Genomic DNA, 19,267 nt, shown 5'->3' with positions numbered 1-19,267 from the left:
AGAAATGGGGACTCCTAGGAGAGACTGGGAGCAGGGAGAGGCCCCTGTCCTCAGCTGGCTGATGGCTTGTTAGGGCAATGGCACTGCTGGGTCACGACAGCCTTACCCCTCAGCTCATGCAGCATAAATTGGGCCTGGCAGAGCAGCAGTTTTCATAAAACTAGTGTAAATTCAGCAGATTTACACTGAGAGCAGCTGAATTATGCTCTAAAATCAGCACAGAAAAGTTGTGGTTCGGGTCAGAATCTAAATTTTTGCACATTAATGCAAATGACTATTTTTGGTAGCTGCAAAGCAACGCACAAGCTGTTGATGCGTGTCTGCCTGGCAGGGCAGGAGCTTCCTGTGGTGGCTTGGAGCCTTCAGCAAGGAGAAAGGGATGCTCAAAGAGAGCCCTGTGGAGCAGCTGGGGGCTCCTCACACCCTGGGCAACAGGTCCATGGGGCAGAAAGGCCTGACAGCCACCTACACCTGAGCTAGGGAGGTCCCGCAACCCCACACGCAGCCTTAGGATCCCTCCTCACCTGGATTTCTCCCAACAAAGTGGAGGATGTCAGGTGCACCCATCACAGTCCCTTCCACCTCTACACACCCACGCTGTGACCTCCACAACCCCTTCATGGCTCACACCCCTCTGCCTTTTCTTCCTCAGCGCTATAAACACAGAGCCCTATTCCCTCGGCCCAACCCCTGCACCCACACACCCCCCTGAGCACTCTCACCCCCTCCAGAAATCTCTGTAGCAAGAGATCACTGTACCCACACCCCTAATAATTCAGGGACAGAGCTGGAATGGGGAGCAGAAGTGCCAGGGCTTGGCTACGGACTCACAATGAAAACCTGCTGGGGATAGTGGGAACTCATGTGCTGAAGAACTGCATCCCAGTGAATAACAAGTCAGCAGGCAGAGGGAGGTGAGAAACGAGACACAACTGGGCATGAGATAAAACACTAATTGCTTGGGGTGGGTTGCAGGGAAAAAAACTGACCATGTGTGTGTAGTGTATTATGCAAATGCATGTATTTTATGTAAATGCATGCAGAGCAGATGCCAGCAGGCTCAGACTATCACAGGAAAGAAGATGTCAGATAGCTGAGGAGAGCTGAGTAGCTGAGGGGCTCCCCTAAGTTACACAGGAAACAGGCTCCCCTCTGGTGCCCTGGGATCAGTTAAAACCCAGCCCTGTTCCTTCTCCCTGGCTCACAGCACTTGGCACACTGTGACAGGGGAGCTGCATTCCTACAAACCTGCCTACTTCCAGGAAGGCAAGTGCTTTGCCTATTAGCCAAATACCTGGCATTTACTTCCTCCACCTTCCAAAAATCCTGCTCTGCTGTTCTCCAGGGCAGCTCAAGTCCCTGCACCTGCTGCTCCTCCCTGTTCTGCCAGTTCCCAGACTTGCCCGGCCTGCCCACCCCATGTGCTGGAGCTGCTCCAGGGCTCACCATAATCACAGCAGCTCCTTCCCCTAGCTTCAGCAACTTCCCAGTGAGGTGTCAATGCCAAGAAGTGGGTCTTGTGTGAAATCTGTCCCTAATGCTCTCCGAGGCAATGCCTATTTATAACATCCAAGAGCAAAGCCTAGATCCATTTTTATAAAGAAACCTATCTGGCTTTGTTTTCATGTTTCCAAGTAAACAGCTTTATTTTGCAGCTCCTAGAAACGTGCCACAGACCACTCAGCCAGTTTATCATCCTTTTTATACCCGAGACAGTATTTCTGAGCACTTAGATCTTCAACTCTCCCACCACACCAGGCAAGGTCTTTAGCTGGGGTGGTTCCCTGGCAGCCCCTGGGGCTTCAGCTACCTTCTGCTGGAGACCAGAGCTATTGATTTCCCTTGAGTCACGCTATTAACTGGGAGGGAACAGCAGGAGGATGTGGGCTGTCTGTGTGGTGTACAACACTATTTATGGTGCACCTCAGAAATGGGAAACCCATGCAGGGAATCCTCTTTTCATGGGTGAAAAAGAGGGTGAAAAAAAAAAAATCAGGAGTTGCTGACCACCTACATAAACGTATGCAGAACACATACATAGGGTCATTGTCATATACACTGTCATTGTCCCGTGCAATTCCAGTGGTGTCAACCCAGAACTGCTCCTGGCTGCAGCTGAAAGCCAGATCAAACACACCATGGCTGTGGTGGGGTACAGCCGTGTAAGGATTGGATTCACGTCTACTGGGCATAAAAACGATTTGCCATGCACTTTTCTTGCATTATTTTCATGAGAAGAGGCTGGATCGTTTGGAATTTGAATTCTACACGTGGCGATGCAAACCCGGCACAGCAGGGTTTGCTCTTCGCAGCTACAGAGCTTTAAATTTCCTTCCACTCCACCAAACTCTCCCCCACTGAGCACAAATCCCAGTCTCTCAGGCTTTTTGGCCCTTTGCTTTTAACAGGGAAGGGGACACTTACGGTCATCACTGAAGTCATCCACGAGTATGATTTCATAGACAAGGTGCTCTGGGGTGCGGTTCAGCACGCTAAGGAATGAAGAGAGAAAATCCATGACAGTGCTTGACCAAGTTAACAACCCGGCAAATGAAGTGGACAAGCCGAGGAACTGACCCCCCCACCAAAGCACAGGAGACCAGGCTTGGATTTCCAGAAAGGATATACTAGATAAGAACCCAGAAACCACCCCCCCAGTAATCTCCAGTGGCTGGCTGTCAACTCCCTGTAGCCTGATCTAGGAGCCAAGCACTCTGTATTCCTAGGAAATAGCTGCGATTCACCCTTTTCACCTTTGTGAGCAAAAGCAGAGCCCCACGTAAAGCCAGGAAAAACTGGCTCTTTTTTCCCCAAATTACACCAAGATTCCTAACTGGGCTTACAGCAAAGCTACTGTCACCTCTCCACCTCCTCTGGGGCTAATGATATGGTGGTCCAGCAACAGCAGGGCCAACACAGAGAAAATTACCCAGCTCAAACCCATCTTTACACAGCTCACAGCTGTGGCAGGATGACTCCTGTTTTTATCCTCAAGCTGATTGTGTTTTGGAGGCTGCTGAGAGGATAAGAGCAGGGTCGGAGCCCACCCAGGTAATGAAAGAGAGAGGCTGGAGGATGTGGTTCACAGCTCCCTCTGTGTGGACAGGCACTGTGAAACGTGGCACAAAGCTACAGTCTTCCCTTAATTATGCCACCAAGGGTTATTATTGTTGTTACTATTATTAAGAAGTCTAGACCTGCTCTTTCCCTTTCTCTCACAGCACAGAAGTCGTGGATTGGTTGCACTGGCTCCAGCAATTTCATCTCCAAATAAACACCAGTGCCAAAGTCATCCTGACATGTAAGACAAGGAGTTGCAGTTGCTATTACACATGCTTAAAATCCTGCCCCAGCAAAAGGTCAAGGCTGTCTGCTTGAAGCAGAAGTCCCAGAGCATCCCAAAAGTCACCTAAGTGCTTGACTTGGGCTTTGATAATGCCAGTCAGATTGTACAGGCTTCTACAGCACTCAAACTTCTTTGCCTTCATCCTGAGCACGGTTCCTTTTCCACACAGGATTTAAAATCCCCCCAAAATTTCAGATCTTCAGACCTCCCACTGGCACAGGAGGGCAGTCACCCAACTAGCTAACAATCTTGCAGCCCCTGATCCTGCCAGATCTCTATTAACAGGTTTTCCCAGTCTCTCAGGCTCCCAAAACTCTGGCCAAAAAAAGCCAGGAAGTCTGGACAAACCACATTCCTGGCCCAGACCCCAGTAAAGAGAGCTACAAAGGGCAGAAGCCCCAGGGGACTTGGGAGCCACCCAACCAGCTGGCAGAAAATGCAGCCCACCCCACCCAGGGGGTTCCCCTTTGCCAGGTGCCTGCTGCCTGCACTGTTGTACCCCCTCCCCTCCAGGTGCTGGAATTACAACCATGCAGAGAGAAACAGTTGAACTGGATTGTTTTGGAAGGCATACAGGACATCACAAGGCAGATGCTTGAAATAGAATCACAGCATCAGAGAATGGTTTAGGTTGGAAGGGACCTTAAAGTTCATCCAGCTCCAATCCAAGTGCCACAGGAAGGGACATCGTCCACTAGACCAGGTCCAACCTAGTCTTGGACACTTCAAGTAAATGGGCATGTACAACTTCTCTGGGCAACTCACAGAAAGTAATTTCTTCCATATATAATGAATCCTTCCTCCAGGCTGGTTTTTCTTTTCCCTGAGCAGAAATCCTCAAAAACGGGGGTTCTCTATCAGACCAGAGTGAGTAAGCCTGGAACCTCCCTTGTGGAACGCCTCAAAAATCACTTCCAAGAATTATTTTCCCTGGAAACACAATCCCTGGCTCTTCCAGTTTCAGGATCTTGGTAAAAGCCATTCTTTTCCCCCACTACAGATGCCTTGCATGCTAAGGTTTCAAGGAAGAGAAAGCCACAGTTCCCTAAGCAACAGTCAGGAGCTGCTGTGTCCACCCTGACACTTTGGCTTGTACCAAGCAGAGTTAGACAACACTACCTCTCCAAGAGCCTGCATGAAGTACTGGGAGAAAGTGGCTCAGCGCCCCTCCTCCCACTGGGGCACGCAGAACAATTTAGATGTGCTGTTTCCACCTGTCAAGTGTTTTTTAATTATTGTTATTAATAGGCTTGTTATTTTTTAGAAATCCCCGTACGCCAGAGCTGAGTTCAGCAAATTACCGTAGCCGAGCATCAGTAGACAGAGACAGGAGAGCAATATCACGCTCAGTGGAATATTTAACAAGTGCTGATTGCCTGGAAACCTAACTCTGTGAAACCTGCAGGAAAGGAGGATTGTAAGAAAGCCAGCAAAATAAATAAATAACCCACCAAGAGAGGGAGGGGAGGAGGCAGTTGGCAACTCAGAACATTCAAGGCCTGCCTCTGCCTTGTCTCCCCTGTAGATTTGGCTGCCAGAAATGCAGTACAAGGCTTAACTCTATGGGAAGGTGGCTGCAAAGGGGCTGATTCTGCTTTTGCTGCTAGCAGCCAGAATAATGCAACCAAAACCCTGGCACTGGGCTGTGTAGACTCAGGCCTCGGCTCTAAGCAGTACTCAGTGCCTTGGAGGAACTCCTGCCAGAGCACCTCTTACGGAAGAAAATGGACCATTTCCAAGGCCCTGGGCTGGGCAGAGGTGCAGCCCAGTCTCTGCTCAGCTGCAAGCTCCCACTGTTCCCAGGTCAAGCAGTTTGCTGCCAACTCTGTGCCTGGGCTTGCCACCCCATAAATTGGGGAAGATGACCCCTGAATGCCAACAGTGGCCATTGGTGGGACTGAGCAGAGCAAGGGGGAAAGGGCCAGCATGCTGACCCACAAGGGAAGGATGTCTCCAGGGACTCCTCTTGCTCCATAAACCGTCAGCCTTCCATGGGGTTAATGACAGACACCACTGTGGGTGGCACAGCATCCCCCCACCTGTAACCACCACAGCCCTCTCCCATCAAATCCCTTGTGGGACTCCTTCACCACAGAACACTCTTCCAAAATTCAAGTGAACAACTCACCCTGGTGAGGGTGGTCCAAAGGCTGGCTCTATGGGACCTGACAACCCCTGATTTCAGTGCACTTTGAGCTCATTATTGCACCTGCAAGTCAGTGCACAGACCCCAGCAAGCCACAAAACTGCTGCTAAGCCCAGGGCCACTTGATGCAGGCACAGAGAGATCCCCAGCAAAGCCAAATTCGTGTCTCCAACGCATTTTCTGCCTGGTGCTCTATTAACCACATAATAACACACGCAGGCTGCTGGACACACAGAATATAAGCACCCCTCCTGCAGTGCTCCTCAGGGAGGATGGGAAAAAGAGGCATCAAATCCTCCACGTTTTCAACATTACAGTTTTGGGGTTTTTTTTATTTCAGATAGACCATAAAAGCACTTTTAAAAATTCAAAGCCAGCTTTTCTATTACTTGTGCCTCTGCTCAGCTTTGATTTTTTTTTAATACCTTCCTTTCTTTATGTCTGTGCATGGCTTTTTTTTTCCCTTTTATACAGGTAAAATCAGAAGACAATATTATAGTGCTTTGAAGTCCCTCTGTTATAATAGATTTTTTTCCCTGAAATCAAACATAGGCAGATAGATACTGCTGTGATGGGCATATCTGAACAAATCAAAACAGTTTCTAAGTTCTGCTGAGCCAAAGATCACAACATTTTCTCCCTTAAATTGCCAAAAGACCTGTTACCATCAGAATGAAAGCTCATGCCTCCAGTCCAGAAAGTGCTTAGTCAACCTAATAAGAACAGGTTTGCCACTGAATTATCTTGAAAAGACAATGCTAAAATTTTCTTTGTTCCGATTTATGTACCTTATGCAGACAGAGCCATGGAGAATTTCACCTTAAATTTTCATTGTAAGGTCCCTCCTCCATCCTCCTAAAGAATTTGTTGGGATCCTTTTCCACCTACCCAGAGGTAAGCATTGGATCCCACAATTTCATCTCCAAATAAACACCAGGGCAAAAGTCCCCCTGACGATGTAAGACATGGAAAATGTTTGTGGGAAGGAGTTTAGACTTCTGACCAAGTCAGCGTGATTTTGGTCACCACCCACTTGCTTTAGAGAGGTGACTGTGGACATCCATCCTTGAGAACTCATGAACCTGCTAATTCTCTCCATGGCAACGTATTAGGACTTGTTGGGGGATAAAGAAACACCTTTGGGAGGATAATAAAGTATGAAAAGGGCCACGGGTCACAATTACCGAAATCAGACTGAAAGTATGGAGAGAAAATACCCACCAAAATGAACTGCTTCAACAACCCCAAATGGCTAATTATGTAGGAAGAAAGACATCACGCCAAGAATAACCATAATGAGCTTTGATTACACTGCGGCTTTCGCATTTTATTCTTTCAAATACCCGCCAAGCTCTTTGAAATTCAAGAGTTCTCTTATGTTAACATCAAAAGGTAAAAGCGCACAGAGGGCTGTGTACTCGGTCGCCACGAGAGATGATTAGCAAATTAAGAGGAAAAAAAAAAAGTCTGGGGTTTAAGTAAAAAGCAGAAAAGAAAAAAAGAAATGAAAAAATAGTCAGCACAAAGTGCTAATTATACAGTTTCTGTGCAACACCTGGCTTGTTTTTGCTTCTTTAATCAGGCTCATTTCAGTTATGGCACAGACTCTATATGGTGCCTAAGCAAGGAGGCTTTGTCACCTCCTCATCTTTGTCTCAGATGTGTCTGGATGCAGAAAAGGCAGTGGGACGAGGGGAAGGTGCAAGGTGTTAGCTGCCCAGGACATCACTTCTCTCACCTATGAGCAGTGGAAAATGAAAGGCATGATATTCACTCTGCTAATTAATGATCTAAATATTTGATGTGGTATTCACAGCACTTGCATCACGACTCCTGCCAAAGGATGTGTTTTGGTTTGTCAGCAAGAGGTAAATAATTTAAGTTTTCTTATTCCTGCCCTGAGCTCCCCAGCTGCAAGTTTGAAGAATAAATAAATAAAAACCACTCAGCAGAGTAAACGGGACTGTCTCACTGTCTGCCCAGCAGGTCATCCACATGATGATTAGGATTCCCTTGCTAAATCCGGGCTAGAATAGGATGGAAAGACAGGAAAGAAGAAATTGTTTGGGGATTATTATTAATTTTATTATTATTGTATTATTTTAAATGTCTCTCTGTTGCTTATTTTCTCCCTTGCTCCTGCCTTCCCACCTTGGGTTTACTCACATGGTCCCACCTCATGCACTGTTGGGGACTCTCACCATTTTTTAGGCACTGAGCCCTGGAGCTTGAAACACATGAAACTGAACCCCAGAGGGATAAGGAACTTGTTGAAAAGTGACTGGTTGAAACAACCCAATGAAACCTTCTTCACCAACTGCACCTTAAAAAATCTCAAGAGCTACTTTGCTATTCGCCATGTCCTCCTTCCTTTCTGGTCTCTTCTCCCATCTTCTGTTTCCCTTCCTCATGACACCCATCCCCTACTCCCTGGACAGTTGTACACATTCACAAGCACAGCTGCACACGCATTTATAAATGCTGACCTCACAACTTCCAGAGATTTGGGCATTCAGTAAATTTACCTTTTCTTTTTTTTCCCTCTGCTTTACTTCCAGCTGGCAAATGGTCAGAGAAAAGATCATGAAACTTTTAAATGAATGCATTATTCAACACAGTCTGCCAGCTTTTCTCAGTAACTCTGGCAATGCAAAACGTCCATAAACGAACCATCCCAAATGCTCCCAACGTGACCTGGGTAAGGGGTGCTGTGGAGGCCATGTGCTGCTGCTTCCTACCACGAGCCCAGAACACACTGAGCCTGCAAAACAGCTCAGCCTCAGCACTTGGGGAGCATTGAGGCTCTCAAGCACCCAGGAAAACTGCAGGAATAGCAAAATCCCCCTGTGGGTCAGGTACATGGTCCCTTCTGCAAGAGGCGATTCCCTCTGCTGCTGCATTCAGCAGCACTTCCCTCTGCCACTCCTATGTGCTCACATGGGATCCTGTAGGAAGTGCTCCCTTTGCAGGGACAGTGCCCCATCACCCACAGCTTTGGACAAACCAAGAAATGTCCCTTTGTCCTATTTCTCACTCCTGCCATGGCAATTAACTGAGAACACTGATTCTGCAATGAGGCTGGAAAATCCAACATACTGGGACTCAGAAAACCAGGTTTGCCAATCCAAATCTTCCACCAGCTACAGAGAGATCACCTCTCTGCTCCTCAGTCTATCCGTCCTCAGTCTGTCTATCTGTCACCTGGGTTACACCACTGTGGAGATGTACTGGGAAGAACAGGGTAGAAGAGGTGCCCAATGCTCAAAGCACTTGGCCACAGACTGCCCCAAAAGGAACAAAGCACTGTCAGGAGGACAGAGTTTGTTTTGAATGGCCAAGGAAAATGATCCATGTTGTTACAGCCACTGTGGGATGGAGTCATCTGGAAGACCTAATTAAACGGAGTATTTGGCGAGCAAGAGAGAAAACGCCTCAAGCAGTCAGAAGGCACAGAAAATTAACCTACAGAGGATAAAGAGGCAAACGAGCTCTCAGCTGGGTCCAAAAAGAGGCAGGGAGGTGGCATTATGTGCACAACCACATCACCACATCTGGAGAGGAACAGAGCAGGAGCCACGTCACCAGCTTGCCACCAAGGATTAGTATCCCTAGGCTTGGCTGGATCAAAGCAAGCCCCTGTGCACTGCATCCAGGAGGAAAATGGTGAACCCTGGTGCCAAAAGGCCACCTCCAACCATGGAGACCAGAAAAAAGAGGATCAGCTCAGGACAGTTCAGGATCTCAGCCCCAAGGAGAGACAGAGGAGACGGGGACCCATGCTTTCATCACAGTTCCTCAGTTCCTGCGCTTGCCTCTGTGGTGCAGCTCAGTGGGATGCTCTGGCACTGTGGGGAGATGAACCTACAAGAAAGGGAGCTCAGAAGGATCCCCAAAGCTGGGGAAAACCTCCCCACAGATAAAACATGAGCAGTGGAATTGCCAGGGCCTATAAGCGAGGAGAAGCAACGCACAGGGCAAAGCTGTGGTGGAAATCACACACAACCAGGTAAGGAAGGCAGTAAAAGCAATTAATCAAGTCAAGCAAAAGAAGAGGAACAAGGAAGAAAGTCTTTTTATGCTGGAAGTAAGAAATTCAAAGGACAATCATCTAGAGGAAGAAGTAAAAATTCAATGTACCTGTACTTCTATAACCTTGTTATCACTGCAATGAACAGTTCTCTAATGAAGGCAGATATGGGGGACCCAGGCCTAAGAGATGTACCATGGGTCTAACATTTCTCATGTGACAACATCACTCATGATCACACCTGGCAGGACAGTCAGCTGCTGAGTTATGGGGAGAAATGAGATTAAAATCCATCCCTGCACTTCACGTGCTATAAGCACCCTATATCTCAGGGGCTAGAGGACTGCAATTGCCACCTCTGTTACAACTGGTTTTGGAGAATGGCAAATTCATGCCAGGCACTGTAAAGACAAAAGAGAAGGTCCAGGATCAAGGAGGTGGTGCACAGCACCAAGCATCAGTGTCACCCAAAATCCACACACCCTAGAGAGAGAAAGCAGTGAGAGATTACTGAGTGTGAAGGAAGGAGACAGGATTGGGCGTGAAACCATAAAGCAGAGCAGGAATTCAATTTCAGGACTGTCAAACTCACTTGTGGCCCTGGATATGCTCACCTGAGGAAGGATGCTGAGAGAAAAGCTCAGCAAGGACATGACATGGAACAGGGCACAGCTAAAACCTCCCCCTAACCAGCAACCCCAGTCTGACCAGTACCAGCCATGGCAAGGGATCCCTGGGGATGCCAGGGTTTAACAGACAAGACTTGCAGCAGGGCACAGACTGTCACTACGTGTGTGGGAGATGCAGCTGCAAAACTCTACCGGCACAGAGCACAGCACACCCACGCCTGCAAGAGAGGAACCCACTGGCCTAGACCTGGACACACCTCACCAGATCTTCCCACAAGAGAACCTGCAGGTTCAAGGCACACACTGGGATTAAACACTGATTTCAAAAACCTGCAGTGAAAATGAAGCCTTCAGTCTATCCACAACAGCAAAAACACAGCCAAGAACAAACCAACAAATGAAGGACTGGCCACATGCCCAGAGTGCTCCACCGTGTCACTGCAGGAGTACAGAAACCATCCTTGAAAATCTGGTCTGCATGTGTGTCATTAGGGCTTCTCAATTAGCAAGCCTTTCTGGCGCTGGCTGGGGCACTGGAGAAGCTCAAACAGCAGCACTGGAGCAGACATCCATAGAATGATAGCTGTCCCTAGAGGGCTGGGACAAAATACAGCTGAGCACTCACACCCAGCTGGATATAAAAGCTCCTAGCCCAGACTCTGTAATCTGCTGATGATCCCTCAAGAGTTTCCCATGCTAGACCCTGCAAAGGGAGCACAGCTCCTCACTTTCCCAAGCACACCACTGTTAACACCTACTTCTCAGAGAGCAACTTTCAGGCTAATTTCTCTCGCTTATTTGAGACCACAGCTGACAGGTCTGGCCCTGTTGCTGTGGTGAGTGCAAACAGATTCTGCTTTTATTCGTGATGACCACTGGCCCACGCATCCTCCTTTAAGAGATCCCCAGGAGCTCTTACCTCCGAACTGTCCTTAGCAGGGTGGACCTGGCCTCGTTGTGGAAGGTGATGACCACGGAGGTGGGTGGGAGGTCCTGGCTGTAGTGCAAAGTCGTACACCTGGGGAGGGAGAAAGCAGAAAAGGCTGGAATTCAAAAAGGGAGCTCACTTCATTAACACAGGCAGCAGAGTCCATCAGTAAATGGTGCTCCAGCCACTATTACAAATAAGTAAGACTTTTTCTGTGTGAATCATTTCTGAAGGAGTCCAGAAAATGCCAAGTAAGTCACCGAGGATTAAAGCAGCAAAGAACTGCCATTAACGGGATGGGATGAGAAGGAAGACACCCAGATGGCAGCCCTTTTCTCTAACCAGTGCTTCCCAGCTACCCACCAGTGCTTCTCTAACCCCCTGGCTTGTGGCCCCAGCAGAGGTGAGAACATCCCTGCAGCTCCAGCTCCAAGCTGCCTCACTGCCAGCCTTGTGAGGAAGCAATTCCCACCAGCCAGTTGCAAGGTAAGCCAAGCCCTGTTTCTAAATTGATTGTTTCCTTATTAATTCTGCCTTAATTGCATAACCAGACGACAGGGAAGATTGGGATTTAAAACTTTCCAAGCCAACCTGAAGCAGGCAAAAACCCACAGCTGCAACCACAGCCCCTGCTGCCTCCTTCCCAAGAGGAAATGTCACAGACTCTGTAATTATTTTGACCTTTATCTGATTAAATTTGTGGCTTTTATAGACCGACACCAATATATTCCTAGCTCAGAAAACCTCTTACATCCATGCTGCCCTTTCCAGGTCCCTATCAGTCCCTTCAGATGGTCTTAAGATGACAAAACAGTAGCTCTCCATCACAGCCATCCTGTCCCTTCCCATCCACATGCCACTTGTCTGCTCTTGTGTCACTGCCCAGGTGCTACCACTACCATCCTCAAATGCAGCAGGAAAGAGCCCTGAGCAGCCACTCTTCCAACAAACCATCAGTTTTCTCCCCCAGAGTTCTGGACCACAGTACCTGCAAGGTGAAGTAAAAACAGATGGAGAAATTAAGCTGAGGATGGAGAGGAGAAAGCATGCAAGAGCAGCCAGGTATTGCTGGTCTATGCTATTCAGAACTGCATGTTGCACCTCTCAAATGCCAAAATGCTCCAGATATTATTTTTAAAGAGGTTTTCCATATTTTAATTTTGAAATTGCATTTCTGGCTATTTACAAAGTGAACTAAATTAAAGGAAAAAAAGGCTGCACAACAGGAGAAACAATTCCAAAGATAAAGAAAAAATGATACCTTGGGTGGGACAAAGTATTTGCAAACTCATGCTAAATTAGTTGCTGCTTTCTCTCATTGTTTCACTCAAAGCCCTTTCCAAATCCTGCTTCAACTTGGCCAAAAGCAGGTTTCTCATTACTCCCCTGTTCTTTCAGCACAATCATCCACAGCAGAAATTCACCTTCGAGCCAATTCTAATTCTGGGTCCATCCCCAAAGGACGCCAAAGTCGCACAGCTATTCCATATGCAGGAGAAAGTTCAGCAACATTGCCCTGTGCAACAACACCCTCATCCATCAAAACTGCAACTCAGAGATGCTGAAAACAGAGGCTTTCTGAATTATGAAACAGCACTGGGTCATGCCCTGAGCCGCTTCTCTGGGTCACTGCAGCCCCTTGCATCATCCAGTAGCCCGCTTCAGCTGAGCCATGCCAGACTGATAGGATGAGAAAGAAGCTACTGCTCAGTTTTGCCACGCTCAGGCTCAGCTCCTGTTTGCTCTGCAGAGCTGCTGGGACAGACCATGGCAACTGCTCTCCCTGTGCTATTTATACCCCGCTCCCAGATGCGTGTCCTGCCACCCACTTCCAGCAGGGTTCTGTGGAGCAAACAAGGGAAGCTATTTCTGGGGAAGAATGAGAAAGAGTGGAAAATATAAAGTCACCAATACTTTACTTACACTATTACAACAGCCAAGGAGCTGGTAAATAAGGCAGCAGCTGGGTGTGTCTGTGCCTCCCACGGGTGGGAGTGCTGGGGATGCTGCAGGCTGGCTGAGGCTGCTGCTGGTGAGCAACAATTTGCTTTTAAAACTCCAGACGTCGGTGCACCAGACTGGCCCAACCAGGCCATGTGCATGTGGGAAAAGCTGGAATGTCACACACAGGCACCTCCAGAGCCACAACTCACCCCTGGCTTCTGTCTAGTGAGGCTTGTCACATCCCAAGGACAGGAATGACGCTGCTATGGACCCCCAGCCTCGCTTCGCCTCTGTGACCAGCACTACACCACAGCTGGGACTTGCCTCTCCAAAAACTGCATAAAAAGGGTTAGGCAGAGCTGCTGTATTATCCAGGGCTCCTCCTCTTGGGTCACTTATGGCCCTGACTCTGCCCTTGCCAAGAATTTTACCCCTGGGTTCTTATTTCAGGAGCCCCGCCCCCCAAAGTTTCCTCCACTTGGTCCCTTTTCTTTTTTCCTTCCTCCCCCAGTGTAATTGCAGCTAAACATCCTGGGTCCCCAGAAGGCAGATTTCAGTCTAAGTTGTTGACTACAAGTGTCTTTTTTGGCACTTACTGGGGTAATAAAAACCACAGCTTGGAAAAGCATTAAATCCAGCATGTCCAGAATTATTTTGTGTGACAATTACATCTGGGGTAATTTCAATTTAATACCTCACTGCAAGTGAAAATTGCAGCATGCAGCCCTAAAATTGCTGTAATAATGAAAATAAACCAGCTAAAAGCTGCCTGTGCTACCTCAGGCTGTCACTGGATAAACGTTTTATGCTGCTGATGGTATTTCATAGGTCACCCAATTGCCAACAAAAAAAAACCAAAACAAAACCAAAAACAACACCCACAACATTTTCAGGAAAACCAATGAAAGTTTGAGTTTTTTTAGATGGTTAAAAAAAAAAAGAAAGAAAATAAAAGGGAAAAAAAAGTAATAACTGCACTGCCTGTATTTGCAGTGTATTGAAACTCACTGGCTAAAGCCATTTAAAGTTTGATGCTTTGAAACCTTGCAGCAGGACTGGGGAGCAACCCTAGCACAGCAAGTGCAGGCAGGAATGGTGTCAGGCTGCTCTGCATCTGGGTGGCGTCAAAGAAGACAGAAGCCAGGCTTGGTCTTGCCCTAAAAGCCCCAGGGAGAGCATCCAGATGGAGAACAATTCTTATTTCCTCATGCAAGAAGTCAAACTTAATTTGATGGGAAGAGTCACTTTTTTTGTTTAAAGTTTTTTTTCCATTCAAAACGGAAATAATTTCAGAATCAGAAAGTTCTGAAAGTGGTAGTCTGGCTACAAACACCTGAGGAATCAGCCTTGGAAAATCCCAGCCTGGACTGATTGCCTGTCCTACTTCCTTCAGGCTGGACAGAGCAGCACATCTCATCTCCATGTTCCCAACATGCCATTAACAGCTCAGGAATGCATTATGGAGCACCTGCTTGTGGGGACAGGGAGCAGACAGCCAGAGCCGTACACTCACTGCAGGAATCACAGCGAAGTCCCAAAGTTTGGACACTCCAGCATTGCCCCCAGGCCTCCAAAGTCCCTTACTCACTATTGTTTTCTTGGGTTTCTTCAGCTCTTGTGCTCCTGGTTAGCAGTGTGGTATCACAGACTGGTGGGCTCTGCACACAACTGCCCCTGCATCCTTAGAGATCCTTCTGACAGGGCAGCACGTGCCCATTCCCAGGGAATCTGAACCCATTTCACATTTAAAGTGGCAAACTTCACTCATAGTGGCCCTCACCAAACCACAGCCCACCCTGCCAACACAGCTGCACAGCACAATGGTAAAGATTAACAGTGTGAGCAGAGATGGGACCCCGTGTCACAGCCTCTCCTGGTGCCCCCAGGCTCATCCAAGGGCACATCACATGCCCACAGAGCTGTGCTGTGTCTCTCAAAACCCACCTCTTACATTCACCCTCTCCTCTGCCTTGTCAGCTTCCTTCAAGAAATTATCATCCTCATCCCACTCCCCTAGATTCCCTGTCAGGCTTCTGCTCATTCCTCTGCTCTACTCCAATAGCCATCATTGCCAACGACTCTGCTTTGAATTTTTAACATTTTCCATGAAGTCCAAACTCTCCCTCAACACAGCTCATCACTTCTGAAGCACTCTCTGCATATTTACTTCAAACAGCCAGCTGCATTAGGCTACAGCATCTTTCACCTCCCTCCTGGCTCCTCTCTTCTCCTTGGAAACACACGGGAGAGCAGTCTCGTCACCACACATCCAAACTAAGGATATTTGGGTTTGGTCTGCACTCTGCAGCCACAAGGCTCTTGCATCAGCCCAGAGGACAGGGACCTGCCACCACAAACAGGATGGGTTCACACCATCCCTGATGGACAAACCACTCTGATTTCAGATGATACTCCCCAAAGTGTGAAAAATTACTCCCATGGAGGAAAATGAAAATTACTGCCCCAGGGAGAGAGGAAGCCACTGCCCACCACAGGCAAGTACAGAGTTGTCAGTAGAAAGGAAAAGATTAGAGCCCCAGCTGTCCTGGCCAGTAGCACACCTACCCAGGCTCTGCACACCTGTAGGGAGGGATGGCAGGACATGCAGACACGTTGGTCATACCTCTCAGGACAACCTCTCAGGGTGGCATACACAGTGGTGGAAAACCATTGTGCCTAAACCTTGTCTTTGAGCTGAAGCAAAATTCGTAAATCATAAAAACATAGAATGATTTGGGTTGGAAGGGAGCCTTAGAGATCATCTAGTTCCAAGCCCCTGCCTTGGGAAGGGACACCTTGCACTAGACCAGGTTGCCCTAAATCCCATCCAACACCTGAACAACTCTAAGGATGTTGCACTTCACAGTTCCTCTGGGTAACCTGTTCCAGTGCCCCATGGCCCTCACAAAATAGAACTCTTCCCCAATAACTAACCTAGGAGACTACCATGAAAATACTCTAACAATAGGAACCCTGGACATGGTTTGATACAGAACTATAAAGCAACATATGTGCCAACTCATATGGAATCTAGTAAGTTCATAGAGCTTACTGCTGGACAGGACTGTGCACCACCTCACTTGACCTCTGGGAAACATAGTCTCTGGCATTTCTCCCAGTTACTTCTGCATTTCTCAGTCACCCACTCATTAAGTCCAGTGGCTTGAGCCTGACTGCAGAGTACCTTGCAAAAAATCATTACTTGATGACCTCCAGAGGTGGAAAACCCAAGACATGCTGTTCACGTTACAGTCAACGCATCAATCTCATACAACAGTATAAATGGGATACAACAATTCAGACTTTGCTTGACCAGAGCACATAGAGGGGTCAGTGATCTTCTTCATGGCATTCACCTCCCATCAACACCCTCAGTTCTTCTTGGCTCTCCCCAAGCCACCTTTCCTGCACGTTGCCTCAAAATATTTTTTCACTCAGTTTTGAGAGACCTTCAAAACTCCCTTTTGCCTTCCCAAGTTACACCAGCATCTCCTGCTCCTTCTCCAGGTATGCTTTGCCCCACCTCAGTCAGGAAGAGGCTGCCAGAGGGCTGGCCATGGTCTGTGCACCTCCAGCACCACAACAGCACCCAGGGCCTCACCAGGACACAGCTGGGAGCAGTGAGACAACTGCTGGCACATCCTGCACATGCGGTCAGGTCTGGCACCAAGACCTACAGAGAAAGCTCTGGGATTCCCTCTGGTGTTCTCCCTAAGCTCCACCAGGATACACCACAATCTGAGCGTGAACATCACTGCTCAGAGCACAGGTGTGACCTTTGCAGCACAACAGGAAAAGCAGTGCCTGCAGGAATCGCCACCAGCTACAGACCCTCTTGTGCCTAACTTGGCCCTGCACGTCCAGCTCGGGCTGGCCATGGCTGTGGGCAGGCTGGTGCTACTGAAACACCAAAAGGCCTAGAGCAAAGAGAGGCTGAAAACACAGCTGGAAGCCACAACAGTCTGGAAAGCAGCCATGCCAAAAGGAAAGAAGAAAGGCCGCGGAGTCAGATGTCAGCTGGCAGTGCCACATGACTGCAGGGAATGCCAGCTCAAGTTTGGCTTGCCAAAGTGAAAAAATACCCTTGAGAAAGGTCGCTAGGATTCCTCTGTGCTGGACTGGCATGTGCCTTAGGTTTGCATTCCCAAAAAGGGACTGAAAAATCCCTAAGGTGGCATGTGACAGACGCTGCTGGGGCTGGGAGAAACAGTGGTGATCCAAAGAGAGGAATCCCTGGTTGAGCAGATGACTTCAGGGTGTGCAAGGGCTTGAGCAAGGGTAAGGAGGTACATCTGCAACAAATACTAAACGGTGGTTGGCATCAGAGCTAACAAGGAGTTATTTAGCAGGCTTGAACTAGATGTAATTGGATAAAATTCTAAAGAAGACCACCAGGAAAAATCTGTTGGGGCAGTGAACCAGCTCTGGCTGTAGGTTAGAGGTCCAGAGGAACCTGTCCAAGTCTGCACCTCTGCCTACCCCACAAAAAAAACTAGAAAATGCACAAAAGAGGAAAGCCCTGCAAATTGGTGCAACTCAACCACTGGCTGACCTGAGATCAGCCTCCTTCGATTGACCAAAAGGGACATTTTTCTACACAACTTTTGGAACTCAAAGCAGTGCTGTATTTGGCTAGTGCGCAATTAATATTTCCTCTAACTCACTGCCTCTTTCAGTCTCTTTCTTTCTTTTCCCTGCAAGATAGATATCTAAAAAATTAATCAAACTACTACATTTGAAGAAAAGGGGAAATGCAAGACGGCAAAAATAACCTTCTGTGCGCATGACGTGCTGCTGCCTGTGAACCTCAAAACTGATGAGAAGATGCATTTATAATTCATTAAAAATTTGCTGGATTTTTGTCTTCAGAAAAGGGGAGGGGGAAAAAAAAAGAGAATTTACTAAGAAGGAAGGAAAGAATAGCACGGCTGCCTTTAAAAACAAGTTAAACCAGATTGTGTCTTGATTTTCAAAGCAGCTCATGAATAATTCAGACTTCTAGGGCCCTCCACACAGACTCAGGGTCTGTCTTGCTTCTTGACTCCCTCCACCCTTCCTTCCTAAGAACTGAGGCAGAAAGAAAAATGGAGCCAACAAAAGTGAAAAGAAGAAAACAAAACCAGTACAATTCAGCAGAATTTTAAATTGAGGCCAGTTTTACTGGAATACCAGAGCTGACAGCGAAGTTTTGCACTTGGTGAAAATAAAAGCAAAATCTGGTACCTTGCACCTTCATGGAAAACCACCAACCCTTAGTAAAGGTCTTCAGAAGCCAGGACAACCTGAAATTACATTTCAGAAGGTCGGAACCCTGGATGTAAAGATTCCTTAGGGAAGATGCTTCCTGACCAGAGCTTCCTGGCACCACGTGGCAAATCAAAGCACAGGAAGTCCCCATCCTCACACCACCTCCGTACTCACAGCTGGGGAAGCACAAACCCAGCTCCACGCTGTGATAGCTCAAAAGCACTTCCAACATGTAGGGATCTGCAGTGCTTACATCAGAAATCCATCCAAATGGCCCCGAAACAAATTGCCCTTTTGCTGCAGCTGATGGAGTAGGACTTTAAGGTGCTGGGTAGCTGAAAAAAACAAGAGTTTGATGGAGGAAACTGTCTCATGGCCTTAATTATCTACAGGAGCGAGTCTCAGAGAATTAGTTCCATTATTTACTAATACTTGACTTTGATTTCTGCCTACATAAACATATTAGGTCAATAGAAATAGTGAGACAAGCACGAGAGTTAAACAAACAACTTCATTCTGTCAGAATTATTTGGAGCAAGTTATCAAAGTAATCGATGGCACGTAATAACTATAAGACAAGTGGTCAATACGTTACAGCAGTCAAAGGCAGAGGATGGTTCTAGCAGAGAGTGATCAATGGCACCCTGGGAATGCTGAAACACTTGGTGATGAAGGGATGGCCAGCACCAAATCATCACTGGGCCCTGGTGTGGTTCAGGTGGGTGCACCCTGTGAAAGGCATCAAGACAGGCAAGGTTTTCTCTTCTCTATAACAACCCCAGGATGCTTCCAGTCCATTGCAGGGAAGGAGGCACATGGAGTTTAAAAGAGAGATCCTGTTGCCCCCATGGACTGGCTGACATTGGTACAGCCACCCCAAGGGCCATGGCTGCCTCTGTGGTCAATCCTGGTCTGTCAGAGACCCCCCCCGGCCCTCCAGTGGAAAGAAGCCTCTCCTGGTGCAGTGACTGCCTCCCACCAGTGGTTCCTGCATCCACCA

The 19,267-nt window shown here is 47.8% G+C and overlaps 1 protein-coding gene across 2 annotated transcripts in view; it reads right to left on the bottom strand.

Annotated features, from left to right (window-relative positions):
* GALNT14 (polypeptide N-acetylgalactosaminyltransferase 14) overlaps positions 1 to 19,267 on the bottom strand; it is a 93,014-nt gene that overhangs the window by 28,391 nt on the left and 45,356 nt on the right. For both annotated transcript variants that reach the window (XM_069009306.1, XM_069009307.1), the window contains exons 3-4: positions 11,068 to 11,166; positions 2,425 to 2,492 (exon numbers count right to left, since the gene is read on the bottom strand). In XM_069009306.1, the coding sequence (XP_068865407.1) occupies positions 2,425 to 2,492; positions 11,068 to 11,166 (167 nt within the window). The remainder of the gene's footprint in view (positions 1 to 2,424; positions 2,493 to 11,067; positions 11,167 to 19,267) is intronic.

The sequence above is a fragment of the Aphelocoma coerulescens genome, chromosome 3 (genome assembly GCF_041296385.1).
Source record: "Aphelocoma coerulescens isolate FSJ_1873_10779 chromosome 3, UR_Acoe_1.0, whole genome shotgun sequence".
Taxonomy (NCBI): Eukaryota; Metazoa; Chordata; class Aves; order Passeriformes; family Corvidae; genus Aphelocoma; species Aphelocoma coerulescens.
This window is presented reverse-complemented; position numbering and strand designations above follow the sequence as displayed.